Source organism: Polypterus senegalus, chromosome 9, assembly GCF_016835505.1.
Source record: "Polypterus senegalus isolate Bchr_013 chromosome 9, ASM1683550v1, whole genome shotgun sequence".
NCBI classification, from domain to species: domain Eukaryota; kingdom Metazoa; phylum Chordata; class Cladistia; order Polypteriformes; family Polypteridae; genus Polypterus; species Polypterus senegalus.
In genome coordinates, this window is record NC_053162.1 from 87,954,380 (window position 1) to 87,969,968 (window position 15,589).

The 15,589-nt window shown below is 36.2% G+C and overlaps 1 protein-coding gene across 1 annotated transcript in view; it reads right to left on the bottom strand.

Moving 5' to 3' along the window:
• Positions 1-15,589, bottom strand: part of tcf25 (transcription factor 25 (basic helix-loop-helix)) — a 95,705-nt gene that overhangs the window by 63,231 nt on the left and 16,885 nt on the right. Inside the window, exons 3-5 of the mRNA XM_039763408.1 lie at positions 13,220-13,291; positions 7,909-8,033; positions 1,525-1,590 (exon numbers count right to left, since the gene is read on the bottom strand). Coding sequence (XP_039619342.1) covers positions 1,525-1,590; positions 7,909-8,033; positions 13,220-13,291 — 263 coding nt within the window. The remainder of the gene's footprint in view (positions 1-1,524; positions 1,591-7,908; positions 8,034-13,219; positions 13,292-15,589) is intronic.

Sequence of the window (15,589 nt, forward strand, 5' to 3'; positions counted from 1 at the left end):
AATCTGTATTTAAATATAGAGCTTTGGGGTTTAAAGGAAAAAAAAATGTTACAGTAATTACAAAACCAAACAAAATATGTTAATATAGAAATCTATATCTTTCAGTAGAAGTACCTAAAGCTGTTCATCAAAACATCTATTTACAGCTGTTAATATAATAAAATTACTTGGTTTCCTAACACAAGAATATTAAAAACATTAACTTGTACATTGTTTTAGAAATAAAGCTGTTTCATCTATTGTAAAAGATTAGAGAGATTGGTATAATGTCATAATGCATTATGTCTTGAGAAACTGTTGGCTATAGCCTCTGCACTACACTATTAATATATAATTGTATCAGTGTCCTTGAAGTTATTATTAACCAGCAATGTCAATTTGCACATTCTGTTACCAAATATTAGAGACGGTAGCCATGGGCTCAATGGTATTTTTTCCCCTTCTTCTGTTCATTGTTTTATTTACAAAAAGAACAATCATTATACTGCTGTCCTGGACACTGTGTGTAGCCTTTGAAAAATAAGTTAAAGCTTCAAGTAATACTACATTTGTATGGGCCCTCACTCAAACTTGTTTGCAAGTTTCTGTTTTGCACTGTATACACAGTAAAACAGGGCACAAGGCAGGAACTAATCCTGGACAGGGTGCCAACCCACCGCAGGACACACACAAACACACCCACACACCAAGCACACACTAGGGCCAATTTAGAATCGCCAATCCACCTAACCTGCATGTCTTTGGACTGTGGGAGAAAACCGGAGTGCCCGGAGGAAACCCACGCAGACACGGGGAGAACATGCATGCTGTAACAAATTAAGCAAAATATTTCATAATTGTATCTGATCAAACATGAACAAGTTACCTCTGTATACACAGATACATTTTTTTGAAAATCCTCATAAGTTGCTTAGAATTGATACTATTCCGCCCCTTCCTTAAGAGGATGGGAAGCTATTGATCTTTTGAAAAAGCAAACATCATAAGGGTGAGACTGGATATATACATTATAAATGCACAGATATTACAGAAGCAAAAAGTCAGAAAAAGCAAAGCTCTGTTCAGTAGCAGTAAAGGGGCTGAGTGTGTTAAAGAATGTTAAAGAAGAAAAATAAATACAGTAGATACATTATAATATATCATCTTCTTCTTTCAGCTGCTTCCGTTAGGGGTTGCCACAGGGAATTATCTGTCTGCATTTTGATTTGGCAAAATTTTACACCAGGTGCCCTTCCTGACATAACCCTCCCCATTTATCTATAGGCATCTACTAAATACATTGAATACTTAAGCAATTAATTATTTTGAGTGTTATATTTATTATAAATTTACACCACTTTGCAGGTATCAGTTTTCACTTTGACATCTTCTATTAACCAGTGTCAGTCAACCAAATTAAATTCACGGTGTTGTTTAACAATAAATTGTGAAAACTTCTGAATGGGTAAATACGTTTTATATACAATGTATAGAGCTATGCTGTGTAATGGAGATGGTGAGAAAAATAAAATAATAAAAGCCAACCTTTGATCACCTAAAACTGCTCGAGCTCCAAAATATCTTTTTAATTCTGTATCTGGATTCAAGTTTCTGAAAGACAAACGACAAAGGAAATTAAAAAGTAAATGTATTAATATAATATTTCACAATGGAAAAAAAAAACAAATGTTGGAAACAAAACAAGTAAAAATCCTTGTTTCAGCAGACAGAATTATACACTTTCAAAATTCCCTACAGTGATGACAGTGAAAAGTCACCTTAAAAAAATTAGACATAGTTAATTAGTAAAAAAAAAAAACTCTGGATAACCATTCAGGAAAAAAAACACCATTAGCCTAAAAAATACTGACAAATAAGGTAACTGAAAATTGAAGAAAAACCAACAGTGAAATTCAGATTAAGATATTCTTCAAAAGACAGAAAAACCTGGTACTGGTAAACTGTCTGAAATGAATTATGCTACAATACATACACTAAAGAAAATATTTCAGCAGGTAAGGAATAATCCAAGCAACACAATACTAGATGCATCCTGGAGTCACTCTCCAAGTCTCAGTTGCTGCAATTAGTTGTCACTACCAAGCCAATACGTTATTTTTGAAGTCTTCACAGGAATAAAGCCTTTACAAGGTACAACATACCAATTTAAGTGCCTTGAGACTGCAATTAGTATTTGCATTCAGAATGCTGCCAGATGTTACAGTACAGTAAGACGACATTTTTCATGTAGTATTCTTTGATAACTGGGCTTATACGTCAATGAACAGTGAAATGAAATAAATCAGATTGACGTTCTAGAAAATGATTGCATATGAAAGAGAACATCTTAAGTACTATGAAATATTATAGTGATTTCCATATTTTTCAGCATCATCTGGATCTATTTAAGCCAAATGTACAAGAAATTTTACCAAGAACCAAGACATTTCAGTTAAAACCTGGTTATCTCTGGTTCTGATAAATAATGAGCGGGTCTTTAAATTTTAACATTTACATTTTACATTAATTTGCTAAGCAGATACGTGTAGCCAAAGAAATTTACAAAACAGGTCAACATAGTATAGAAAACCTCAGTCTGGGGAACTGTATGGGAAAAAGTGTTACAGAACAAGGTTACAAATGTGATCATCACAAGATTAGGATTGTGCATTTTGCCATATATAATATACATAATTCTAAATCCATATCCATTTCACTCTGAGTTCTATATCACTGGAAAGGATCCACACATCTACAATGCAGTCCACAAGTAAATGCACAATTGTTATTATTATGCCTCTCTACTAAAATATACTGATATTAAAATTAAACAAAGGATATGAACTAATATTGCAGACTTTCAGCATTAAACCCAAAAGTGTTCTCATAAAAAACAGTTGAATGGTATAGAAATTGCATCACTTCTTAGGGTATATTCAATACCCTCTTCATCTTAGTACTCCAAACAGAGAAGGAAAAGACAGAAATGATATGAAATATGCTGTGAACTCAGATAAAATAAATTAAGTTTTGTTTTGCACTACCAAAAAGCACGTAACATAACAAAGATGACTAAAATACAGGATTAGATTAAGTAGCACAAAAAGACCCACGGGAAACTGGAAAAAATGCTCAATTGAAAGAAATTGGGAGGAGCTTGTAAACAGTCAGAGCAGATTTAAAAAAAATAAATATTAAGAGGAAGTGCAGAAATGAATGAACTTCAAAACTACAGACATACAGCTGCAAAAGTAAACCTTCAAAACCAAGGTAAGGAGCAAAAACAGGAACATTTGACAGGTTATGGGTGGATCTTTCAAAGGTGGCAGTCCAAGTTAGCAGAGATGGAGGGTAATAAAGGGAAAAGATCAATGTTTTGTGTACTATCAATGTGAATTCAAAATGTGTATACAATATTTTATGTGTGAACTTACACTCTCAAAGATCGCAACTGCTAATACCAAAACTGTGGCTGAGATTCTGATACACAATGCTTGCAAAGGTTTAAATTGAGTATTGATATTCGTTTTGGTTTTTACAGTTGGATAGAAAGAAAGAGCATACTATGAAAAATGCAAACACTGTCACATGAAAATCAAGTGCACTAGCTAACAATAAACTAGCACCATGCGTGCCCCTCAAACTGAAAAGAGTACCTGCAGGCTAAATTCTCTGAACTGCGCTATAACCAAAGTTTCCCAATCTTAACAGTGAATCAAGACTGCCAAGATACACAAAACCTACTTAATAAGTTAAATGTCCTAGGGAGGTAGATAAATAAAGCAACCAAGCAGGCCTATAACCCTAATGTTCTAGAATTTTACAGGAAAGTATCTGCAGATATAAAAATGGGAAAGCATGGAGTAAATGGGGAGAAGAGTATCAAAGGTAAGATTCTATACTGAGGACACAAAGATGGAGCAGAAAAAAATAATTTAGAAGTGAAAATAACGACTTAAAACTGTTAAGTACACATTAAGCATTACCAACACATTTGACAATGTAAAAGCAAAGTTAGTAATGAACTCTATCTGTCCAATGAGGGATGCAAGGAAGAAGAATCGGCATGTCATACTACGGCTATAGATAACAGACAAATGTACAGAATAAACTATTCACGTAAAATTAAATAAAACTATAGGATCATTTTAAGTTTGAACATATAGAGCAGTGAAAGGCAACCTTTTTCGAGTTGCGGCACACTAAGTCCAGAAACTTTCTTTCGCGGTGTACCTGAGGGACTGCCCATAAATTAAGTCGTGACAACACAATCTGTGGACAATCGCCAATAAAAACAGTTCATTTTACAAGTTTGAAAGACATTTTTTTAATAAAGGAATCAAAGGATAAATCTTAAATTTAATTAATGTGAACATTGAGATTGTTTTCCAGCACATATGAGATTGATGTGAGGATCAATTTTCGAAAGGCAAACGCACATTTCCTTGTTGATCATTTGAAGTCTCTCACGTTTCTTAGACTTCATTTCTGTAAGTGTTCCGTTATCTGTTTTTCCAACATAAAATATTTTTTTTAAACAATATATTTTTAATCAACCAAAAGTTCAAAAACACTACCAATTTTAAATATTTTACAAAAGTTTTTGCAGTGCCCCTAGAAAATTCCGCGGTGCACTGGTTGCCCAACAGTGATATAGAGAAAAGGGAGATAGAAAACATTAAATGTGCTTAAAGAAGCAATTTTGTTGGCAAGGAATACATACCTATGAATTAAAACATATACTGTATAATTCATAAGAATTTTACAAAGATGCAGTACTTGAATTTTTAAATATTTAATAATTAAAAGAAAGAAAAAGCAATGGTCTGAGGTTTTTTTTAAAAAGCCACCATAATGGACAAAAAATACAATAAGAGGTAAGTCCACCCTGATAGGCAATAAATATGATAAAGAGGTAAGTGGAAACATATAAAAAAAATAGAGTTACAAAAATTGGATGACATGCAATATGCAAAGGATTTGGTATAAAGAATGATACCAGCGGAAATAATTAGAGCCAGTAGCAAGTCTAAAGGTAAAGATGAAAAGAGAAATAAAGGAAACAAAAAGAAAATTAGTGAAAAAGTTACTTTTAAAGTAGCAGATTTAAAAAACTATTTTTCCTATCACATGTAACAGATAAGGGTGTGACTTCATCTGTAATGTTAGCCAAATGAAAGGGGAATAAACTGCAATATATTGCATTAAAAGATTTAACATAATGCATTTCAAAAAAACTACAGTGATACCTTGAGATGCGAGTTTAATTCATTCCGTGACCGGGCTCGTAAGTCAAAATGCTTGTATCTCAAATCAATTTTCCACATTGAAATTAATTGAAATGAGATTCATTCGTGCCAGCCCCCAAAAAACCACCCGAATTTTTTGTTAAATGTTTTCAACATAAGAAAAATGTATTTATAATGAACAAATATTGTATACAAACAAAATAAAACCTAATACATAAAAGAGAATCTAAAGAAATAAACAGATGTTGGCGAAGCTGATTAGCATATTCTAATGTTTTTTTCTTTCACTTCACTTTTGCTTAATTTAATTTTCTTCTTCACTATTTTTTTTTTTTGCCACGCTTTCGTCACTTTCATTCGCAGGGTGTTTCAATAGAAACCTGTCCAAGAAGCTTTGTTTAGTCCACCCCTTTAGAATGTTTCTGAAATGAGTTAGGCAAGTGTCATTAAATAGCGCTGGTACGCGATCAGTTGCAACTTTTTCAGGGTGTTTCTTTTCTTTAAGTTCAAAACTTTTTCCCACATTGCAAACACTTCCTTTATCTCACTTTAAGAGATAACCTCCTCCGCAATACCGATCTCCTGCAGAACCTCCGTATGTGGCTGCATCTGTAGTTCCGTCAACTCCTCTCTCGTCAGTTTCTCGGAATGTGTGGGGACAAACTCTTTAATGGCTCATATTTCAAATTTTGGCTTATAACTCAAGGCAAAAAATCAACTTAGTAATGGTTTGTACCTCAAAAAATTCGCATGTTGGGGCACTCGTATCTCAAGGTACTGTACTGGAATATTCTCATATTGTGGGATCCCAGGCAATTTCCTCTCCTTTATATTAGGTTAGGGGATGGAATTGTCACACTTCATAACTGAATATCCTGATACTTCAGTAAAAAAACAGTGAAGCAATCACAGATGGGGCTTCACCCTGAATGTGAAGCCATAGACAGAGTTTCACAAAAAGAATTAAGAAGAGGAATATAAAAAATAAATAAATAATTCCATAGTAAATCATTATCTGACACTATGCACCAGGTAACATGAAAATATATTTCTAACTAACAACAAATATACTACAGTGGGTACGGAAAGTATTCAGACCCCCTTCTATTTTTTACTCTTTGTTATATTGCAGCCATTTGCTAAAATCATTTAAATTAATTTTCTCCCTCATTAATGTACACACAGCACCCCATATTGACAGACAAAAAAAAGAATTTTTGAAATTGTTGCAGATTTATTAAAAAAGAAAAACTGAAATATCACATGGTCCTAAGTATTCAGACCCTTTGCTCAGTATTTAGTAGAAGCACCCTTTTGAGCTAATACAGCCATGAGTCTTCTTGGGAAAGACCAGAGAATCTTATTTCTCACCATCTCAGAGTCCTTCAGGTGTCTTTTAGCAAACTCCAAGATAGAACTTTTTGGTCTTAATTCTAAGCGGTATGTGTGGAGACAACCAGGCACTGCTCATCACTTGTCCAATACAGTCCCCACAGTGAAGCATGGCGGTGGCAGCATCATGCTGTGGGGGTGTTTTTCAGCTGCTGGGACAGGACGACTGGTTGCAATCAAGGGAAAGCTGAATGCGACCAAGTACAGGGATATCCTGGACAAAAACCTTCTCCAGAGTGCTAAGGACCTCAGACTGGGCCGAAGGTTTACCTTCCAACAAGACGATGACCCTAAGCACACAGCTAAAATAACGAAGGAGTGGCTTCACATCAACTCTGTGACTGTTCTTGAATGGCCCAGCCAGAGCCCTGACTTAAACCCAATTGAGCATCTCTGAAGAGACCTAAAAATGGCTGTCCACCAACGCGTTTACCATCCAACCTGACAGAACTGGAGAGGATCTGCAAGGAGGAATGGCAGAGGATCCCCAAATCCAGGTGTGAAAAACTTGTTGCATCTTTCCCAAGAAGATTCATGCTGTATTAGCTCAAAAGGGTGCTTCTACTAAATACTGAGCAAAAGGTCTGAATACTTAGGACCATGTGATATTTCAGTTTTTCTTTTTTAATAAATCTGCAACAATTTCAAAAATTATTTTTGTCTGTCAATATGGGGTGCTGTGTGTACATTAATGAGGGAAAAAATTAATTTAAATGATTTTAGCAAATGGCTACAATATAACAAAGAGTGAAAAATTGAAGGGGGTCTGAATACTTTCCGTACCCACTGTATATATTACAAAAGAAACTGGCATACTCAGGTTAACTACAAACCTGAAATATAAATAAAGTGCGTGTTTATCAACTATTCAGACAAAAAGAATATTGTACCATTGCCAACTCTCTTCTACAATTTAAAAAAACAACAAAACACATAGCCACATTTTTATTACAAAGGTTTACCTGGTATCCTCCTGAAGAAATCAGCTAATTATTGGAGTAAATAAATAAGCTAAGGAGATAAAAACTTTTCACTTCACACTGAAAAAGATTATTCATGGGAACTGGGCTCAAAACAAAATATACACCAAAGTTCTCAAGAGAAAACTAAAGACTTAAATGAAGAAAGAAACAGACAATTAGAAGAACACATGCACTTTTTATCCGACAGTAACCTACAAATTTGTGTCCAGAAAATTGACCAAAAGGGTAGATCATCTGAATGTCTTTTGTTTTTAGGATTTTTTGCTTCTGAACACCAGCCAATGACAGAAAGTTCATGAGCTCACCTGTGTTCAACATATAACAACGGCCTGCTGTCTTGGTTGTTTGGCCGTTCTTTCTGAGACAGTGACTTATTTTTGTCTTCAGTGATTTTCAACATGTTTTCAGTCTTAATAGCACTCTCTTCTTCCTGTTTGAAAAGTGATTCATCAATCTCTGTAGACAAACTGCATTCTTAAATAGCAATAAACAATACTGCGGACATTAGCTACATAGCTTCAAGGAAAGAAAACCAAATTATCCACTTGTCAGATTTACTAATTTTTTTTTTTTTTTAATTAGTGGAAATTCTTCATGGGAGGCAGTGTCTGTTGCTTTGAAAAATCCATTGTTCCTAACTTGTTTTTATATATTCTTATATAGATATAGAAATTTTTGCATACAATTCGATCTAAGCATGTAGAAATTACAGCATTTTTTATATGTTGTCACACACGAGTGATTAGGGAGCAGCTTACGGGCCCGACGAGCAACACAAAACTATAAAGCAAAGGACTGTGACAATATACTAATCCATCTCTCTATTTTGGCAGGTAAGACAAGAAAACAGCCCCTTGAATTCTTCGCCAGACGGGTCGTTCTCGGGTTCCTCCTGTCCGCCAGTGATGATGTCACCATCCCAAAACCCTCAGCACACGGTCTCCCCATTTCCGTTCCCACTGCATAAATTGTCTTGCTGCTAATGTTTTGTCTGTTGTACACTCTACAAACCTGATTATAAGATTGCACTTGGAGAAAATCTACAGTATACAGGGACGGAATCCCGAACCCGTAATTCCTGGTTTTGTGTTTCTTTTTTACAACGTATTACGGGATATTGTCCAAGTAGTACTTTAGAGGTTGTAGTAAAACAGTTTGTTCCAACACTGCTTTAAGACAGACAGAGGGTTTTTAAGTAATCAACAGAATTTTGGACACTCGTGCAAATTGTTGCTTCAACTTGCAAGGCTTAATTTACTCTAATTGCTGCAGAACATTTGTAGGTAGTAACCTATTAGTTGTTCCCGGAATAAGGCCCACTTGCAATATTATGAAATTTCCTTTTTTTTCCTCAAGTCTTTGCTAACCTAAACTTTACATTTATACCTCTGGTAGTTAACTGCTTACCTCTTTACAATTTTAAGTCATTCACTTAAATTAAAATCAAAGAAAAACTGAGGTGTTGTAAAAGTTTTGACTAGCAGTGGCAGACAGCCAAAATGACTGTCAACTGCAAGGGGAAGAAAACATACACAGGAAAGTACATTCCTAGGGACACTAGATGGCAGCCCCCTGGGGCTGCAGCGGTGCCTCGGATTCCCATAGGGAAACATGGAACTTGGAGTTTGGGACAGCCCTGTTGGATTTTGTGGGTGCTGCCATGGGGAGCTGCAGAGCCATACTTTGACGAGCTTCCACCATACCTGGGAGTACTTCCAGACCTCTCTAACGAGCCACCTGGAGTGCATCCAGGTGTGGCATAAAAGGAGCCTGCTACTACTGCACGGACAGCCAGAGTCGGGAGGGAGAGGATGGCACTTACCAGGAGGAATGGAGGCGAAAAACAGGCAGAAAGAGAAAGAGAATGAGAGACAAAGAAGGGAAAGCAAAGGCAAAGTGCTTGGTGCTTTTATTGAGCTTGTTGTGCTTTGGCAGGATGGAAAAGGTGGAAAAACATTTTGCACAATAAAAATAAATGTGTAGGGCTGAATTTGTGTCCTGTGCCCGTTTGTGTTGGGTTGGGGGATCTGAGCACCCCGTACAGATCACAAAGTCTATAGATATATAGAGAGGTATCCAGCAGGTACAGGTATACAGCATATACACACACACACATATATATATGATTTAAATGGTCAGAAAGAGCAATTTTAGGGACGGTCTAGAGCAGTTGCAGACAAACACAAATGGTAGCATGTCTGCTCACATGTAAGTGGATTTAAGGTTAGAGTCCCACCCATACGATTTTTTAAATATCGATTTTATTTGTTTCATATACAACAAATTATGCAAAAGAATAACTATTAAAACTGCACAATTGATTTTAAAAAATTGTTTATATTAATATAAAATTTTGTAAAAACACCTTTATTGCTATAACATTGCCCCACATACCGTGTTTCCTCGAAAATATTATATTCATTTTTGCTCCAAAAGATGCACTAGGGCTTATTTTCAGGGGATGTCTTATAGTTATTCATGTACAGCAATATACATTTATCCAAATACAGTCATGTCATCTTCTTCTGGAATATCATCATAACTCTAAACGTTCAAAACCTGAATTACAGCCGGAATTTCTTGCTATCCCAAACGCTTTTAAGATCCTACAGGATAGATGTGCGTGCTTCGATGTTTGATGAATGGTTCTATGTGGTGAAGTAAAATGCCGACATACAAATGCATTTGTGGCGCTTTTATATTCAAGCATCGCATACTCCCCAAAATAATGACACAATGCAGTCATATGAAAAAGTTTGGGAACCCCTCTTAATTCTTTGGATTTTTGTTTATCATTGGCTGAGCTTTCAAAGTAGCAACTTCCTTTTAATATATGACATGCCTTATGGAAACAGTAGTATTTCAGCAGTGACATTAAGTTTATTGGATTAACAGAAAATATGCAATATGCATCATAACAAAATTAGACAGGTGCATAAATTTGGGCACCCCAACAGAGATATTACATCAATACTTAGTTTAGCCTCCTTTTGCAAATATAACAGCCTCTAGACGCCTCCTATAGCCTTCAAGGAGTGTCTGGATTGAGGTATTTTTGACCATTCTTCCATATAAAATCTCTCTAGTTCAATTATATTTGATGGTTGCCGAGCATGGACAGCCTGCTTCAAATCATCCCATAGATTTTTGATGATATTCAAGTCAGGGGACTGTGACGGCCGTTCCAGAACATTGTACTTCTCCCTCTGCATGAATGCCTTTGTAGATTTCGAACTCTGTTTTGGGTCATTGTCTTGTTGGAATATCCAACCCCTCCATAACTTCAACTTTGTGACTGATGCATGAACATTATGCTGAAGAATTTGTTGATATTGGGCTGAAATCATCCATCCCTCGACTTTAACAAGGGCCCCAGTCCCTCAAATAGCCACACACCCTCCACCAAATTTGACAGTAGGTAGCAGGTGTTTTTTCTTGGAATGCGGTGTTCTTCTTCCACCATGGAAAGCACTTTTTGTTATGACTAGATAACTCCATTTTTGCCTCATCAGTCCAAAGCACTTTGTTAAAAAATTAATCTGGCTTGTCTAAATGAGCAATTGCATACAACAAGCGACTCTGTTTGTGGCGTGAGTGCAGAAAGGGCTTCTTTCTCATCACCCTGCCATACAGATGTTCTTTGTGCAAATTGCACTGAATTGTAGAACGATGTACAGATACATCACCTGCAGCAAGGTGTTCTTGCAGGTCTTTGGAAGTGATCTGTGGGTTGTCTGTAACCATTCTCACAATCCTGCACATATGCCGCTCCTGTAATTTTCTTGGCCTGCCAGACCTGGGTTTAACAGCAACCGTCCCTGTGGAATTCCATTTCCTGATTAAAATTCCTTACAGTTGAAACTGACAGTTTAAACTTCTGAGATAGCTTTTTGTAACATTCCCCTAAACCATGATACTTAATCTTTGTCTTCAGATCTTTTGAGAGTTGCTTTGAGGATCCCATGCTGTCACTCTTCAGAGGAGAGTCAAAGGGAAGCACAACTTGCAATTGACCACCTTAAATACCTTTTCTCATGATTGGACACACCTGTCTATGAAGTTCAAGGCTTAACGAGCTAATCCAACCAATTTGGTGTTGCAAGTAATCAGTATTGAGCAGTTACATGCATTCAAATCAGCAAAATTACAAGGGGACCCAAATGTTTGCACAGCCAGTTTTTCACATTTGATTTTATTTCATACAATTAAATACTGCTTCACTAAAAATCTTTGTTCGGAAAACACCCCAAGACTCAGATGTTCCTATGAAATGAAAGACATACCACTGTTATTTTTTTTGTTGAAACTAAATTATTATGCAGGCTGAGAGGGGTTCCTGAACTTTTTCATGACTCAGCGGGTTGGAAAATGGATGGATGGATGTATATATTAAAAGTCTCATATACCATCTTCTGTTCCGTCTTTTTTTTTATTGCACCTTTACAATACCGTCAGAATGTACAGCGGCGTATTTGAGGCACAGAGAAAAAAAAATAAGGACATAATGAAAATGTCTATTTTGTGATTAAAGTAAAAATTTCGACTTTAACTTCGAAATGTCCACTTTAACCTTGTAGTTTACTTTATCATTAAAGCAGACCGTTGTAAACGTCATCTTAAAACCGACCCAGTTGTTAAATCGCTATGCACTTCTGGGGCTTCCACCTGACCTGACAGCAGCGGCAAGCACCATCACCACACAGAACACATTAAATTTATAATATTCCAGCGCTCTGCACATTTAGAATTCTTAGATTTATACTTGATATCACTTTCTTGATGAAATGCATTAAAATATGTATGTTACATTTTACAGATAAATTGTTAACTTTGTTTAAATAATGAATACTGTTAATATTTACACATATGGGGTGGCGGATCGGTAGCAGTTTGCATGTTTTCCTGGTGGGTTTCCACAGTGTGCTCAGTTTTCCATCCAAAGACATGAAGGTTTGAGGATTTGTTAAAGCTACAATGATGTTAGTGTATGTGTGTGTGTGCTTGTGTTCACCTTGCAATGAACCGATGCCCCGTCCAGGGATTTTGTTTCTGTCTTGTGCTGATGCTGCTGGAATGGGCGCATCACCAAATTAATGGATGTAATCATTAATCATTAAACATTCTTTTCAGAGATATTGTGGCAAGTTGTCCTCAGAATTTAATGGATGTTTCGGGCACACAAGTCGCATCGCGTGAAGTATAAACCTGGACTTAGGCGCCTTACGTTTCAGCTGACGATCTTGACTAGGGCTTATTTTTGGGGTAGGGCTTATATTACAGAGCAGCCTGAAAATCATGCTAGGTCTTATTTTCGGAGTAGGTCTTATTTTCGGAGAAACACAGTAAAATGTTCTTAACTGGCCTGCCTTTTACATTATTTTATTGTCTAGAAATATAATGACATCTTTTGGTTTTCTTTGAGTTTTCCATTGCCATCTTCTGTATCATGTAGTTTAAATTCACATTCACCATCTCTTTTGAGTCCTCATGTATACATATACTACACAAATACATATACTATAATATATATGTATATTTATTTACTTATACACACAAAGTCATGATAGATGTATCAAACGCTTTAAAAAAAATCAGAAAATAAAAATTACAAATTACCTTAATTTCAGATGTTACAGGTTTCTTGTTTTTTTTCCTTTTCTTCTTGTTAGATTTAGTATTTTGCTTTGCCTGGAAAAAAATAAAGTGAAAAAACATGCTGTTTAAATTAATGCACTTTAAACCATATGTTACACTGTCAACTTTTAAAGTATATCAGTAAATTAAAATTAATCATAACTCCAAAAGTGAAATGACATCAATTACATAAGAACATCAGAAACCAAGACAGGTTATTTAGTACAAATGGCTTATTTCATTAGCAAACATCTAAAGATACTGCACCATTTAATCCATTGGTTTCCTAGACGGTAACAAGTTAGTCAGCTCAATGATGTGCCTGGTCATGAACCCAACAACATGACTTCTTTCATGTTATTTTACAGTATATGCCACTGGGTCACCATAATTCACTATTCTGATCAATTTCAATAGTTAATGTTTTTCAAAATTTTAAAAAGATTAATATGTTGGTCATAGCAGTGCTGGGCGGTATACCGGTTCATACCAAAAAACGTTTTTTATTTTTGTTATGATATGGATTTTTCTTAAACCGCAACACCGGTTTAAACAGCCTAAACAACGTTCGGAATGTAGCAGAGAGGGAAACTGTTCAAGGGGGGACCTTTTTCACTGCTGCACCGCTAAACATGCAACAGAGTACATGCGTTAGTGGAGGTATTGAGCGGTGAAAATGGACAGAGAACATTCTGAAACTGAAGCTGTAGCAGACGATAAAGTTGAACATGATGACACAGTAGAACTTTTGCCGAAAAAAGGAGCCATGTCTGTTGTCTGGAGATACTTTGGTATTAAAATGTTGGATGTGGATCATTATGTTCAAATGTGTGAATACTGTTTCTATACTACTGGATAATACTGCAAGCCAAGTTTTACTTGTTTTATTTTTTTTCAATACTGTGTAATGTACCTGGGTACTGTATAACGACATGTTGACTTTATTCTCGACATTTCCACTTTAATCTCGACACTTATGACGAGAATGAAGTTAACAGGCTGACTTTATTCTCGTAATTTGTCATTAAAGTAGATCATCACACAGAATACATTACTTTCATGATATTCCTGCTCCCTGAACATTTACAATGCTAGGATAAATACGTGATATAATTTTCATGATGATCTTTAACAAATAATTATTGGTATATTTTCCCTCAGTTTAAAAAGGTTTAATTTTCTTCTTAATAAAAATTTTAAGGCAGTACTTTGCCGCTGCGAAGCGCGGGTATTTTGCTAGTATACTAATAAAAGGCAAAGCCCTCACTCATCACTAATTCTCCAACTTCCCGTATTGGTGGAAGGCTGAAATTTGGCAGGCTCATTCCTTACAGCTTACTTACAAAAGTTGGGCAAGTTTCGAAATTCTACACATAATGGTCATAACTGGAACCTATTTTTCTCCATATACTGTAATGGAGTTCAGTTCGATGGCCGTGGGGGGCGGAGTTTCATGTGACATCATCACGCCTCCCATGTAATCACGTTAACTGACTGTGAGCGCAGTACGTAGAAAACAAGGAAGAGCTCCAAAAAGCGCTGAAGAAAACATGCATTATACAATTCAGAAGGCAGAGAAACAATAAGAAGCGAGCGAGTGACACATAACAAGCATATTCATAGGTGCAGCTACTGCGGAAACAAATCATGGTGTAAACCGTAAGTTAAATTAAGTTTATAGACACGCTCCCACTGCCATTTGTCATGCACAGTGACGCATACAAGCATATTCATGACTGCAGCTACTTCGGAAACAAAGCACGGTGTAAACCTAAAGTTTAAATTAAGTTCATAGACACTAATGCGGGATACAAGTTTAATGAGAGGACGCAGGGTATAAACGAGAGCTTTGATCACTTTGTAACTAAGTTAAAATTGCTGGTGAAGGGCTGTGCTTATGCAAATTCCGAGAGACTGTGTTTGTGGGGGGATTGACGTCATCATCTCCCCTCCCATTCACCTCATTTCGCTCTGAGCTGAGCTCCGCAGCTAACGCGGTCTTGCAGAAGCAACTTTGTGACGCTGCCACCAAATACTCACAGAAAAATCCACAAGTTAATACACACGCTGTCTCTAGAGTTTCTCCATACTCTGAATCCTCCAGGCACTACTTACAAAAGGTTACATTGACACTCATATTACGTTATTTTTAAAATGTTTCCTTTTCTTAGTACAAGCACAGCTGAGAAGCTTCGATGCATGTGCTCCATAACGCATTAAAAATTACGCATTTAATCACACTTTGCATTCCAAGAAAAGGGGAACTTCTCTCAATGCATGATTTCCTGGTACACCGATTACATTGATGCACACATCAGAGCTACAAAAATGTAAGAGTCGGAAGAAAGCGCA